This window comes from Schistocerca nitens, chromosome 2 (assembly GCF_023898315.1).
Source record: "Schistocerca nitens isolate TAMUIC-IGC-003100 chromosome 2, iqSchNite1.1, whole genome shotgun sequence".
NCBI classification, from domain to species: Eukaryota; Metazoa; Arthropoda; class Insecta; order Orthoptera; family Acrididae; genus Schistocerca; species Schistocerca nitens.
Window position 1 is genome coordinate 452,314,694 of NC_064615.1, and position 15,809 is coordinate 452,330,502.

Below are 15,809 nucleotides of genomic sequence, written 5' to 3' on the forward strand. Positions count from 1 at the left end.
GCACCTGCAAAAGCAACTGACTTTTTGTTTCATGAAAAAACAACACTGTTTTAACATGCTGTTCAACTGTCAGTCTTCCTTTGCCAGCCATCCTTAGAATGACATACAAACTGTGCACTCAAAAATAAAAAGACACTAATACCCATGAGCTTTCTCACATTTGCCAACATTACACACAACAACGATATCCTAAAAAATTAATGCCAAAACAAATGTTGGATCATTTCGTGCACAGTCTTGTATAACAATTCTTAACAGCATGGTGTGAAGTAATCAAGCTGGCACTACTACTTGTGCCTTTGTCATGCACCGACACCTTGTTACAGCCTGGGACAGAATATGTGTACCCCAACTATCTGCATGTCGTGTTATTCACGTGAAAATGGGTGAGTTTCCTGCTGAGGTAGGGCTTGGGTACCATCCCCACATTCACTTAGTGGGATGTGTGAAACTGCATAAAACCATATCTCGGCTGGCTGTACAGACCCTTTTCATTAATCTGACAGGTGGACTCTATATCCCTGAACTGGCTATTTAACATGCACGAGTGACTGGACAGGCTGATCATGTTGGCACTTCTTAGAGTAAATAGGCCTAATTAAAAAGAACACACTCTTTGAAATCAAACAATGGAAACTCCAGTTAGGAATATCAACAATGTAGGAAAAGGCAGATTACTACTTATCGTAAAGAAGACACATTACATTGCAAACAGGCACATTAAAAAGAGAAACACACACCATTCATACAAACATTCAAGCACACCTCATTACATGACCACCAACTCCGGCAGCTCTGCCCCGAGCTGCCTGAGTTGGCACTCATGTGTACGCAGGATGTGCTTGCTGATCTGTAGGACCAGTGAGTGTTTCCTTGTGCTGATGAAGGTTGTAAATGAAAGCTTTGTGTAAGTGTCTTAATTGTGCCTGTCTACAACTTAAACTTATTCTCTGAGACAGTTATCAGGATAACTGCTCCGTCTGAAGTGTAGATGATAATACAAATGGTGAGTGGAATACCGTATTGATAACTAAACTAACTGTTAATAGACTGAGCAATCATAGCAATTCCTGCAACTTCTCACTGTTGGAGGGTGAACTTTAACTAAATACAGGAAGCATCATGAGAGTAAACACCAAACTTATGCCTCAAGTGAGACAACCAACATCAAGTGTGTATAGTGATAAATGTGGGATTTATACAGTAAAAAATTAAGGAAAAAATTTGAGGAGACACGGTTGCTTGGATTTCTGAGCCAAGAAAGTTGTGTCAGAGATGATGTATGTGTGAAATATAGACAGATTGGAAAGATCTGTGAGTGGATAACGTGACCAATATCTTTCTTTCTCTTTTTCTTTTATTGAAAACTGTATAGCATCTACATCTATACTCTGCAAACCACCGTGAGGTGCATAGCAGAGGGAACATCCCACTGTACCAGTTATTAGGGTTTCTTCCTGTTCCATTCACATATGGAGTACGGGAAGAATGACTATTTGAATGCCTCTGAGCATGCAGTAATTATTCTAATCTTATCCTCACGATCACTATGTGAGTGATACATTAGGGGTTACAGTACACTCCCAGAGTCATCATTTAAAACCGGTTCTTTAAACTTTGTTAACAGGCTTTCTCAGGATAGATCACATCTATCTTCACGAGTCTGTCAGTTCAGTTTTTCTTGGTATCTCTGTGACATTCTGCCACGGATTACACAGACATGTGACCATTTGTGCTGCCCCTCTACGTATGTCAGTATACTTTCAATACCCCCTTTCAGTCCTATTTGGTATGGGTCTCTCACACTTTAGCAATATTCTAGGGTGGATGGCATGACTTGATTTGTGAGCAATCTCCTTTGTAGACTGACTGCACTTCCCCAGTATTCTATCAATAAACCAAAGTCTTCTATCTGCTTTACCCATGACTGAGCCTATGTGATCATTCCATTTCATATCACTACAAAGTGTTACAACCAGGTACTAGTATGAGTTGGCTGATTCCAACAGTGACCCACTGATATTATAAACAGCACTTTTTTTCCTTGTTTTGTTTTGTGAAGTGCACAATTTTACATTTCTGAACACTGATAGCACAATGCCAATCTTGGCAACACTTGTGAAATGTTATCAATATCTGACTGAATATTTATGCACCTTCTTTCAGACAGTACTTCATCACAGATAACTGCATCATCTGCAAAAACTCTGAGATTATTATTAATATAGTCTGCAAGGTTGTAAGGTAAAAGGGGATAATATGGAACTCTTTCAAGTAATTTAAAATTTAACGCACGGCAGCAGAGATAATATGCTGGGCAAAATAGACCGGAAAATACTTGTTTGTGTTTTAATGGACGTTGTAGTTCCGTGGGATAGTGTTTTGGTTTTCTTTTAATTGCAACGAATTATATAAGTGTGGTGATAATTTGTAAAATTATATAATGTATTTAGATTTAAGTATTTAAATATTATAAAATATTGTAAACAAATTGTGGCCATGTTTAGCAATTGTTTTGACTACTGTGGTGTCATGTGACCCGACTCAGGACTGTGGATGTGAGCGGGAAAATCGGGGTCTTTTGTCGTTGGCCGTTGTGGTTGTGAGTTGGGAGCGGGAAAGTGCCGCGAGTGCAAGCATGGACGCCAGGGTATGCGAAGGAACAAAGTGAAAGTGTGTGGGTGTGAGACAAACAGTGTACGAATTGCACCGATTATTATTTGTGAACTTAAAAATGCATGGCCACAACGTTAAAGTGTTTCTTTTGAATAAATAAGTTACAATCTGAACGTGTATAGTTCAATTCACTGCTCTTCAAAAGCCAGCCAATATCAGGCTCAATAATAGGGGCGCAAATGCAACCGTTTACTACCAACCCCCTTTACAGATGAGCCACGTGAAAAATAGGTAGTAAACGAGCCCGAGTACAGTTGCAATTGGGGGCTCGTCCGGGATAGGACTTTCTTCCATATTCCATAGTATTTCGGAATCTAATGTCCATCTGATGTTAGGCTTTTGAACAGTCAGTGTGGGGGCTCTGAGCTAAATCGGTGCATTAGGAGTACCGGAGTGTTTGTGCTGGACAAGATAGCGCTGCCCCGTGGTTACGCCGATATAAGGCCACCACGATTGTGAAGCAGTCAGTTACACAGTCTAATGAGTCGACCACGTGTTGCCGCGGGTAAAAACCGCCGTGCTTGCCGTATCCACGTGTTGCCGCGGGTAAAACAGTCATCCGTGCCGCGATACGTGCTGCCGCGAGAAGAAACCGTCGTCCGTGCCACGTCTATGTGTTGCTACGGGTAAAGCAGTCGAAGCTGTATCCGCTTGCTGCCGACGATCAACGCCTTCATCCGTGCCACCGACCAACTGCTGCCAGGGGCCTACGCAACGTGTTCTCGCTCCTGATTGAGTTTGCTGTGTGTCCACGCCGCCGATTAAGATTCATTGCATAGCTGTGCCGCGGAGCTCACTGCAGACGTTGCGTCACACGGGGATTTAAAAGATAAGTACAGTCAGTAGCTACATTGCAAAATTGTGTCCTTTCATTAGCCATGGCCGATGAGACGCGTGAATCTCAAAGTGAAGGCGAGTCAGTGGATGTTAGGAGTACCTGTAGTAGCCCTAGCATGCCAAAAGAAATAGGCTGGATACCAGGAAGTGACCTCAGCACATTTTTTGTAAAACTTACTAGTAAATTAGGAGAAATAGACTCGAAAATAGGGAATATAAAAACTGCAATAGTTGGAGAAATGGATTCGAAAATAGGGGATATGGAATTAAGACTTAGTGATAAAATAAAGACAGTGAGTGAAAAATTTGATCAGCTAGATCTCAAATTCACTCAAATTACAGATAAAGTTGAAAACACAGTTAAAATTGTTGAGGGAATTATTGAGAGAGTTGATGAGGTTGAAAGAGGCCTAGTAGCCAAGGTGGACACTGTGCAAAGTAATCTTGTGGGGCAGATTCAGGTACAGGAACAGAAATGCACATTATTTCAAAGACAAACAGAGGCAGACATTGAATCCATTAAGATAGGAGTGCTGGATTGCCATAAGGGAATTACTGACAATAAGAAGGAATTAGAAGGGGAAATAAATGTCTTGAGGGAAACAGTTAATACTGTGGCAGCAGGGAATGGAAATTTATTGTTGGGATATCCTCTGGGGCATGGATTTCAGTCAAAACCTTTTAATGGGGAGAGTAAATACCATGCAGTTGACTTTCTAGCTGCGTGTAAGGATAACTTTGTGACAGGGATGAGTGAGCAGGCAAAAATTAAATATGTTAAGAAGCAGTTGGAAGGGGGAGCTCAAACATGGGCAAACCAAAATGATGATAAATTTTGTGATTTTAAAACTTTCGAAAACCTGTTCTTGAACAAATACTGGGGCCAAGCAAAACAATTAAGATTGCAAAACGATTTTTTGAATGGATCCAGTTACAAGAGTGGAAAGGAAAGTATGAGAGAGTTCTGTGTTAGAGAACTGAATAAATTAAATCATCTGGATAGGCCACTGGGCATATTAACAGAAATATCTACACTAAAGAGAAGATTACCAGAGCATTTGCAATGGGATTTGATTCACAGTGCAACAGATTCAGTGGAAGAATTTCTTAATTTTGTGGATAATATGGACAGGGCATTGTGCTACAGACCTAAATACATGGAACATAGGGAGAGTGGAAGGTATCATGAAAGGGGAAACAGTATTAATTATGAATACAGTAATAACCATAACAGGTGGAGAGAAGATAGAAGTAATCAGAATAATCAGGATAGAGATTGGAGAAGCACGCCACAAAGGTATAACAGAAATTTTGGAGGGAGAAGAGAGAATTTTGATCAGATGAGGAGTGATAGAGAAGGTATGAGAGTAGGAATGCCAGAGGCAAATGGACAGGGTAGGCAATCAAAAAACTAATTGATGCCTCACTTAAGGTCCGCAGGGGGGCTGGTAATTATGTGAACAGGGCCAGACAAGGACATGATGGGATGAGTAATAAAGTCAGCAAGGAAAATAGGGAAATCGGGATATGTCATATGGATGCTGTCTTAGGAAATGAAAATCTATGGGGGGGTTTTAACAATTATAGAAATACAGATAAAAGGTATAAGAGGAAAAAAGGGAACAAGGCTAATATCAGCAATGAACAGTGTGAGTTTTACATTGATGACATGTTTAAAAGGGAAGAGAAATTACAAGCAGAGGAGGACAATATTGGTTTGTGTGCAGCAAAATTCATTGAAAGATCAGAGACAGAGGTAGTTTCATCAAAAGGGGGAACAGAAGTGGATATGGAATTAAGGGGCAATGTTCACAGTAATAATGGGTGTGACGAATGGGTAGAGATGTCTATTGGAAATAGTATGGAGAATTGTGGAAAAGGTGAGGAGAGGGTTATTCAGTGTGATGTAAAGGCTAATATGAGTGGTGTATTTGACAATGTGGAAAATGCTGGTAAATTACCTGCTGATAATGTTACTGTGCTTATGGGTGCAGGTGTTAACTGTGGTAGTGATAATGACTTCAGTGTGGATATGGAAATGCGTAATGATATGGAGAATGTTGCTGTAGGTTGCCCAGAAGATAAAATTGAAACCTATGTTTTCTTAACTGATGATGCAAGCCTCAAAGATGTTAATTGTGGATGGTTAGGAAAGGAGGAGGCTGATTATGATTTGAGTGATTGGGTGTCCTATGCAAAATTACATAAAGCTTTGATGCCTGAAGAATGGGGTAAAATAAAATTTAAAATTGCCAGAAAATTGGAAGAATTAAGTGAAGAAAAGAATGTTGAGTTTGCTATTAAGGACCTGTTTGAAGGGGATACTGATGTATGTTTTGGAGAAAGACCTAAAGATATTTGCATTATGCAAGAGGAAAGCAGGAGTGAAGTAGAAAGAGATTTATTACAGGAATCAGGGCTGAACAGAGTAGAAATAGAGGTGATACAGCCAATAATTGATATCAGTGTGGGAGGAGTTGCAGATATAGCATTATTAGACTCTGGCTCAAGTTTATCTGCAATCTCTGAATCTTTCTGGCAGCAAATTAAAGGTTTAGGATTAATAGAATTACCAGTTACAGGAGTCAAAATTAAGACAGCAACTGGGACAAGTAGCAAGCCCATCAGCAGGGAAGTATTACTGGAATTTAATAGTAATGAGTATTGTTTTGATATTAGTTGCTTTGTGGTGAAGGGTTTGGCGTTGAATGTAATTTTGGGTATGGACTTCTTGTACAAGTATGACTGTAGCATTTTTGTAAAGGACAGAGTGGTAGAATTTGATGCTGGTGGAAATAGACGAAGAATAAAATTTAAAGGGGAATTAAAAGGAGGTGAGACAATTACTCATTTACAAAGGCTAGAAGAGGTAGGTGATGAGATCTGCACTGAACAGCAGATACATGACAAAGTAAATGAAATGGGACATTTAAATGAGGAACAAAAGGTGCAGCTTACAGGTTTATTGTGTAAGCATAAGCATGTGTTCTCTGACAAACCTGGAAAAGTCGTGGATTTCAGTTACGTTTTGAGGGTATTGCCACATGAAGTGATAAGGGCCAAACCTTATCCTATAGCAATAGCTAATAGAGAGGCTGTAAGGGCAAGGATACAGATGATGTTGAAGTGGGGCATACTGGAAATGGGGAGGAGTGAGTATTGTAATCCAATAGTAGTGGTGAAAAAGAGGGATGGTTCTATAAGAATAGTACTGGATGCAAGAAAGCTAAATAAAATAATAGTCAAAGAAAATGATCAGCCAGAGAACATGGATGAGCTGTTGCAAAAATTTTATAATGTTAAAATTCTGTCAAATGTTGATTTGACTTCAGGGTTCTGGCAGGTGCAATTGGCTGAAGAGAGCAGAAAGTACACTGCTTTCTTATTTGAGGGCAGGACTTATATGTTTACAGTTGTGCCATTTGGTTTATCAATATCTGTAGCAGTCTTTGTAAGGGCTTTAAGTCATGTGTTGGGTGATGAACTAATGAGAAAATTGACAGTGTACGTAGATGACATTTTGATTACGAGTAGCAATTGGCAAGAGCACTGTCAGCTGTTGGAGGATGTATTCAAGGCTATATCTAAAGGGGGGATGACCCTAAAGTTAAGTAAGTGTGAATTTTTTCAAGCAACATTACTATTTCTCGGTCATCAGTTAACTCCTGATGGCATTCTGCCCAATAAAGAGAAAATCAAGGCTATTGTTGACTGCAAGGTGCCAACGAACAGGAAACAATTGAAATCATTTATAGGACTATGTTCATTCTATAGGAAGTACATAAGTGATTATAGCCTGAATTCACCTAACTTGTGTAGACTATTAAAGAAAAGTGTAACCTGGTGCTGGACATCTGACTGTGACCAGGAATTTAAAGCCATCAAGAATAGCTTAAAAAACAGCAAAATTTTGTTCTATCCAGATTTGTCTTTGCCTTTCTGTATTGGGGCAGACAGCTCAGATTATGGGATAGGGGCAGTGCTATTTCAGGAGAGGGTAGTAGATGGGAAGACCGAGCACAGGGCAATCGCTTTTGCAAGCAGAATGCTGTCCAAACATGAATTGATGTATGGTATCTCAGAGAAGGAACTGTTAGCCATAGTTTTTGGATTTCAGAAGTTCAGGATATATGTGGAAGGTAGGAAAGTGATTGTTTACACAGACCATAAGGCTCTGAGCTATTTGCAAGAATGTAAGCTGTTAAATAATAGACTCATGAGATGGGCCATGTTTTTGCAGCAGTTTAACTATGAGATAAGATATATTAAGGGCACAGACAACAATGTGGCTGATGCCTTATCAAGATTACCTTTCATTGGAGAAGAACATGAAGCGAATGGAGACGAGAAAGAACTACAGATATTGTATATGAAAGGAGTGGGTGGAGAGAAGGAAATCAGATCCATCTGTAAGGACATGATGAGACTTCAGAATGGGGACCAAACCTTGAAGTTTATCAAAACAAACTTTGGAAGTAAAGAACATGAAAAAATAGCTAAATATTATAGAATTTATAAAGGTATTTTATTTAGACGAAGAAATTTGGACAAAGAGGAGTGGAAGGTATGTTTTCCAGATGAGCATGTGGAAAAATTAATAAATTACATCCACCTTAGCCATGGGCATTATGGGGCTCAAAAATGTTTGGAAATACTGCAGGACTATGTTAGTTTTAACAACAAGGCCAGGAGAGTAAAGAGACAGTTGGCTTCTTGTGACAAATGTCAAAAAGTGAAGTATAATACTATTGCAGTACAAGGAGAGATGCAGAATATTGTTCCTAAAAGAAATGGTGAACTGCTGGCTATTGATTTATTTGGGAGGCTGCCAACAGGCCGAGGGGGTGTAAAGTATGTTCTTTTAGCTGTTGATGTATTCTCAAAGTTTGTAAGGCTGTATCCACTGAAAAAGGCCACTAGCCAGAATATAATTAACAAGCTAGAGAAAGATTACTTTGTGAATGTTATAAAACCAGAGAATGTTCTGTCTGATAATGGAGCACAATTTGTATCTAGTGTGTGGGGGAAGTTTATGCAAAGATCTGGGATGAAGCATATAAGGATTTCAGTGTATCACCCTGCGGGAAACCCTGCTGAGAGGTATATGAGGGAGCTGGGTAGGCTATGTAGGACATATTGCAGTAAAAAGCATAGTACTTGGGCAGAATATATAACTGTGTTTGAGGATCTTATGAACACAGTGAAGAGTTGTGCAACAGGATTCTCACCCTATGAGCTCATGAAAGATATCAAGCCTGACAATCTAATAGCAGAAAACATAGATTTTCCTCCATCTCAAGACTTGACAAGTCAAGAGAAAATGCAGGTGGCCAGACAGCAAATGTTAAAGAAAGGACATGAGAGACAGAGGAGGCATGGAGAAAGGTATAAGACAACAAAGTTCAAGGAGGGAGATAAGGTGCTGGTGAGGAACAAGAAAAAATCCAGTGACATTGATGGCGAAATCAAAAAGTTATTTGAATTATACCAAGGACCCTTTGAGATAATGGGTTGTCCACACCCTAATGCATATAGGTTGGTATATCCAGTGTCCAAAAAGCCATTTGGACTGAGAAATGTAACGGAGTTGAAAAAATATGTGGTAAAAGAATAAAGATTAAGGAAGTGAGATTCCCATGTACACTATTGTCGAGTTAAAAAAAAATTATTGGGGGCTATGTATACGTGTATTTATAATTGGAGTATTATTTGTGTTACTGTGTATGTTGCGATGCCATTGTTGGTGGTCAACAAACTTCATTACAATGTATATATTTGCAATAAGGAAATCTGTTGTCCAATGGATTTGCACAACTGGTGTGGGTGTGATAAAAGCCTTGTTGAAAGTCATACGGGAACTGAAACCTACTGTGCATATAGTCTATTTCTGTATAAATATGTGGAGAATATAGGAGGGAGGAAATCTGCAAATAGTTTGTTAAAAAATAGTTGATATTTTTATTAAAATTTCTAATGTATCTGTGGCACCTGGAGTTGATACTGGTGTGTGGGGGTAGAAGTGTCAGAGGTCCTGATCTGGGAACATTTGAAGGGTGAAATATAATATATTTAACTATGCCATGTTTGTGTTTGATTTGTGTGCATGTTTGTCATTTGTACAAACCTCAATAAGAACTGATCAGTGAAAACAGAATGTTCCAGGGAGGATTTGGATAGCCTGATTCCTGGGAAATGTGGGTCTGCATGTCTAGGCAAGATTTATGAGGATTTGATTAAATTTTGATAGGATGACTTGGCTAATGAGAGGAAGCACAGTGCTGTTGGCTGACAAGTTTGGAAAGACTGTATTCCAATGCATAAACCTGTGAACACAAGGATCTGGTTACAACAACTTCGTGCAACTTACTGAAACAACTGTGTAAAAAGTGGAAGTGTTAATGTGCAGTGAGTGGGCAACCTACATATAGACTAACATGGGCATTTATTTTGCCTGCCCAGTCGCTCAATAGGATACTATCTAATTGTATATTTGAGTTGGATACATTGTTGGATTATGTATGTATGTTTTCCTAATGACAGTACATACACTGATTAACTCACCACTATAACACTGTTCTACGTGTTTTGGCGCCATTATAGTTATAATTAAAATGTTTAATATATAAAGTAATATGGGTTCACTCCATTTGGTGCTACTTCATGTTGCCGTTACTAAGGTAATGTCACCATGAAGTGGGGGTATGTAAGGTAACAGGGGATAATATGGAACTCTTTCAAGTAATTTAAAATTTAAAGCACGGCAGCAGAGATAATATGCTGGGCAAAATAGACCGGAAAATACTTGTTTGTGTTTTGATGGACATTGTAGTTCCGTGGGATAGTGTTTTGGTTTTCTTTTAATTGCAACGAATTATATAAGTGTGGTGATAATTTGTAAAATTATATAATGTATTTAGATTTAAGTATTTAAATATTATAAAATATTGTAAACAAATTGTGGCCATGTTTAGCAATTGTTTTGACTACTGTGGTGTCATGTGACCCGACTCAGGACTGGATGTGAGCGGGAAAATCGGGGTCTTTTGTCGTTGGCCGTTGTGGTTGTGAGTTGGGAGCGGGAAAGTGCCGCGAGTGCAAGCATGGACGCCAGGGTATGCGAAGGAACAAAGTGAAAGTGTGTGGGTGTGAGACAAACAGTGTACGAATTGCACCGATTATTATTTGTGAACTTAAAAATGCATGGCCACAACGTTAAAGTGTTTCTTTTGAATAAATAAGTTACAATCTGAACGTGTATAGTTCAATTCACTGCTCTTCAAAAGCCAGCCAGTATCAGGCTCAATAATAGGGGCGCAAATGCAACCGTTTACTACCAACCCCCTTTACAGATGAGCCACGTGAAAAATAGGTAGTAAACGAGCCCAAGTACAGTTGCAAGGTCACTAATATACAACACGAGCAGCAAGGGTCCCAACACATTTCCCTGTGGCACACTCAATTTACTTCTACATTTGACAATCACTCTCCATCGAGGTAACATGCTGCATCCTCCCTACCAAAAAGTCCTCAATCCAGTCACAAATTTCGCTTGATAACTCATATGATCATAGTTTTGATAATAAGCATAGGTGCAGTATTGAGTCAAATGATTTTTGGAAATCAAGAAATACAGTATGTACCTGATTGCCTTGATCCATAGCTTTTAGTATGTCATGTGAGAAAATTGCAAGTTCGGTTTCACATGATCAATGTTTTCGGAATCCACACTGGCTGGCATTGAGGAGGTCATTCTGTTTAAGATACCTAATGTATCAGCTCAAAATATGTTCTAAGATTCTACAACAAATCCATGTCAAGTATACAGATGGCAGTTTTGTGGATCACTTCTACTACCCTTTCTGTGAACAGGTATGACGACGTAATTTCCTCCAACTACTGGGCATGATTTTTTGTTCTCTGGATCGATGATAGACTGTAGTTAACAGAAGGGCTATGTCAGTTGCAAACTGGGTATAAAATGTGGTAGGAATTCCATCAGATCTCAGAGCTTTGTTCAATTTTAATGATGTCAGCTGTTCCTCAACACCACTGATACTGACACTAACCCTTATTTCACTCATCTTTTCAGTGGTATGAAGATTAAATTCAGGCAATCTCCCGGGGTTTTTACTTTGTAAAGTACCATTTGAAGGCAGAGTTGATCATTTCTGTTTTTGCTTTACACCCTCAATTTCAGTTCCAGTCTCATTTGCAGGTGACTGGACACTAAACTTTCCTGTCACTAACAGCCTTTACATATAACCAGAATTTCTTTGGGTTTTGTGAAAGATTGTTTGACAATATTCTGTAGGGATGGAAGGCTTCATGCATTATTAGCTTGACAACCAAATACGTTTCATTCAGCAGCTCTCTATCTACAGTCCTATGCTTTGTTTTACACCTATTATGCAATGGTCTATGTTTCTTTAGAAGTGTCTTTACAGTGACTGTACGCCATGGAGGTTCACGTCCCATTATGAATTAGTCTACTGTGTACATATCTATCCAGTGCATGGTTAATTATTCTTTTAAACTTAGGTCACAGGTCCTCTATATCTTCCTGTGCTGTGCTGAAAGTTTCCAGTTCCTCACCGAGATATGACTATTGACTTTTTATCTAGTTTATTGAACATATATTTCGTTCTGCTTGGTTTTGTTGGCCTTTGTACTTTGGTAATCATTGTTTCCTCAAACCGCGTCTGTCACTGACACCGATGTCGATGTGCTGAAAGAGGTCATTAGATCCAATATATTTTCGTCGTGACTGGGGTTCCTAACTATTTGTTCCAGGTAGTTTTCAGAAAAGGCATTTAGAAATGTTTCGCACGGTGTCTTTTGAAGACCATCAATAAAAATAAGGAAATTTTCGCAATTAACTGTTGGACGATTGAAGTCTCCACTGATGATTACCGTACAATTGGGTAATGTATGTCCAAGTGAACTGAAGTTCTGTCTTAAGTTTTCTGTTACATAAGGAGATGTGTCTGGTCGATCACAGAAGGATCCAGTTAATATTTTATGCACACCCAAAGTCTTGCTTAAACCACCACACAGCAGCTTCAATTTCTATCTCGGTGGATTTAAGTTTTTTGTCTATTGCAACAAATGCACCACCTCCATTTCTCATTAGCCAATCTTTTTTATGTACTCTTAAATTTTCCCCAAAAATCTCACTGCTATCAATTTCAGGTGTCAACCAGCTTTCTGTAACCAAGCATTGTGTGTGTGTCACTATGGGCGAGGGAAATTTTCTTATTAGCCAATGTACCACATGTCAGCTTATGAACTAGTTATTTTACATTACACAAGATAATGTCTCACTATTATTTGTGTTGTTTGCAACAGTAGTAGGTGAAGTACATTTTTTGAAAGTAAGATACATTTGACAGCACATCCTCCTACAAGGCCTTAATATAAATAATTGAGAAAAGCATGAAAAGCTACAACAGCCTATATAAATGCAAGACTGGCTCATATTTACCTCATGTATTGCCATATGGGTCTTGATGCTATTTGCATATGCAAATGTTTTCCCACATACTTCGCACACGTATGGTTTAATGCCCTCGTGTATTGCCTTAATGTGCATCTGGAAACAAAATGCTGGATTAAGGACATGTATAAACATAACTTCTTGTTAACAAACATTTGACAAGCAATGATAACCATATCAGTAATTTATAAGGTTTAGATAAAAATGCGGACTTTCTGAATCTTTTCATGAAAGATATTTTCTGAAATCAATCAAAAGTACTGATGCAGTTTAATTAGTTTATCCACTACTTTAATAATAATAATAATAATAATAATAATAATAATAACAACAACAATGCAAGATATTAAGCACAAACAGGCACTTTCAAATTCATGTGACAGTGCACAAATTACAGTGTTGTACAGAGAGTAACAGTTTTGTGATTTACCTCATAGCTATGTTTTGTCATAAACGCCTTGTCACAATGCTCGCAAGTAAACTTGGTCTCTAATTTAAGTTCAGGGTGTTCTTCATTCTCCCCATCTTCTAGCCCCTCAACAATGCCTGTTTAACAATGATTGGTAAACATAAAAGACATCACTTCTGTGAATGAAACAGCCATGCTGATCATATTCACTTACCTTCTCCAGTATGTCCAGTTTGCTTCTGGTGTAATTCTATGTATTCTTTACAACTAAAGCGTTTTTGGCATTCAGTACATTCATATTTAACACCTTTATGGAAGCTCCTGAAAAGAAAGCATATATGTGGTTGTTAAAAAGAAATCTCACAACAATGTGTGTAAGTGTAGAAAAATAAACTGTCATTTTACGGACATCTTTACTATTTCAAAATATGGACGAATAAATTACTAATACTAATATGGAAAGACAAGCATGTAAATTATTCCTCACTAAAACTGTCGGGGCATATTCACTGAGCAAAGTATTATTTTTGTAATGGAACTGATATTATCCTCTTTGCAGAGAGAGATCATGAAAATGCAAATAATATGTAAACAGGTTCCATTTTTAATGTCATCAGGAAGCTATTGTTCACTCTCTTCTTGTAAACATAATGTGGTTGTGTGTATTATGTCGTATGTTGCAATTTACTATTGTTTCCAGTATTTTCTGCTACATTATGGTAAGTGATATAATGTGAACTTATTTGTCATGGAGAAAGACACACACTAAGTACAGGGTCATTCTAATTAAACTTTTGCTACTTGAGAGGGGCCCCTACGAGAAACAAGTGGTGTAGAGCAACGAAACTTTGTAGAAACATTTGTATTCAATAGAATGTTATCTTGTTCTTAACATTCATATGCTCACTGTAATCTACTATCAGTTTTATGATAACAAGGAGTAAATTTTTCAGCTAAGCCCAGAAAGATTATTTTTGTTATGCTCGAGCAGGTTACTTAATAAAAGCAATTTTGAAGGAGTCATACTGTGTGTTTTTCCTTCAGATTAAAACTAGAATCCCAACATATTACAAAATTCTTTCATTCTGACATTAGTGCCAACACATTCATCCTAAGAAAATGAAGGTTTATACAATGTCTGCTTCCTGTTCAATAGATGAGTAACTGACAATAAAATTCAAATATGATCGTACTACTCTTAAAGCTGGTCCACATGAAGGAAGTCTAATAATAATAATAAACACCACTGTACAGATGAAATTAATCTTTTACTGCTTTGAATGTGCACATGTGTGCAGCTTGGGTTTTCCTAGTGCTGTATGTGTTCTGAACCACCGACTGCTGATAAGTTAGCTCCATATCTCTGTGAATAAAAAAGTATTGAGTATTTATCTTACAACATATTTGCCTCTTTACGTGCTATCAGTTGCAAAAATCATGTTTCCATATCTTCAACCATTTACAAAATACAGTGAAATCTCGCTTTTACACTTTACAACGGGCAATAAAAAAAAAAAGAGAGAGAGAGAGAGAGAGAGAGAGAGAGAGTGTATGGAATGCGGGAAAATGTAAAATAACATTTTAAGCTGTCAAAGTTATGTATATGACACCCCCTTGCATTTTCGACTTTATGTGTGATATATGTACATAACAGGCATCAAAAGACTTGTCAGGGACTTGGTTATTATCTAATAAGGGTTTATTATCTAATAAAATCCGCTGATGTAAATGGAACTGATAGCTGTCCAGGAAATAGGAATGTTTGACTTAATTTCATACGTTATAATCAATGTTTTTGAAAGACTGCAGCTGTCATTTGTTATTTAAATAATGAAATACTGCACTAGTTACATATTTTTTCATACTTAGCACACTGTGTTTCGAGAATTCTTTCTTGTTGTCAATTGCAAATATGTAGATAAGTATTTTGTGTTGCATTTGCATGTGGTTTTCTGCGTCTCTCTTGTAGTTATCTTTCTGAACTTACCAGGTACTGTGCCTCCTCAGTTATGTACAAAACCACACACAGGCAAACTATCACTCACATTGTTTGTGCAAAAAAAAATGTAAATACTGCAGTTGACAACTAGAATAAATTCTCAAACATGTTTTACTCAGCTTCAAAAAATTACGTAACCAGCGCTGTGTTTATACTAAAAAGTAAAAAACATTTTAGCTACCCAAAAGTGAATGACTGTCAACTAGCGCTACAAGTGGCCACGCACCAAAACACACTAAATATAATTCGACAAAGGTGACATGATGATCACAACAATCGGAAAAATGCATTTGCGCAGCAGACACAGTTTGAAAATGGTTGTTGTGATTGGTAATAATATATTTATTCGAACTAATCTAGTTACTTTAATCAGCCACAATGCCATGTACAGCGTG

At 38.0% G+C, this 15,809-nt stretch overlaps 1 protein-coding gene across 1 annotated transcript in view; it reads right to left on the reverse strand.

The window, feature by feature from the left end:
- Positions 1-15,809, reverse strand: part of LOC126236329 (zinc finger protein 599-like) — an 85,469-nt gene that overhangs the window by 52,528 nt on the left and 17,132 nt on the right. Inside the window, exons 7-9 of the mRNA XM_049945549.1 lie at positions 13,630-13,736; positions 13,437-13,552; positions 12,995-13,102 (exon numbers count right to left, since the gene is read on the reverse strand). Of these exons, the coding sequence (XP_049801506.1) occupies positions 12,995-13,102; positions 13,437-13,552; positions 13,630-13,736 (331 nt within the window). The remainder of the gene's footprint in view (positions 1-12,994; positions 13,103-13,436; positions 13,553-13,629; positions 13,737-15,809) is intronic.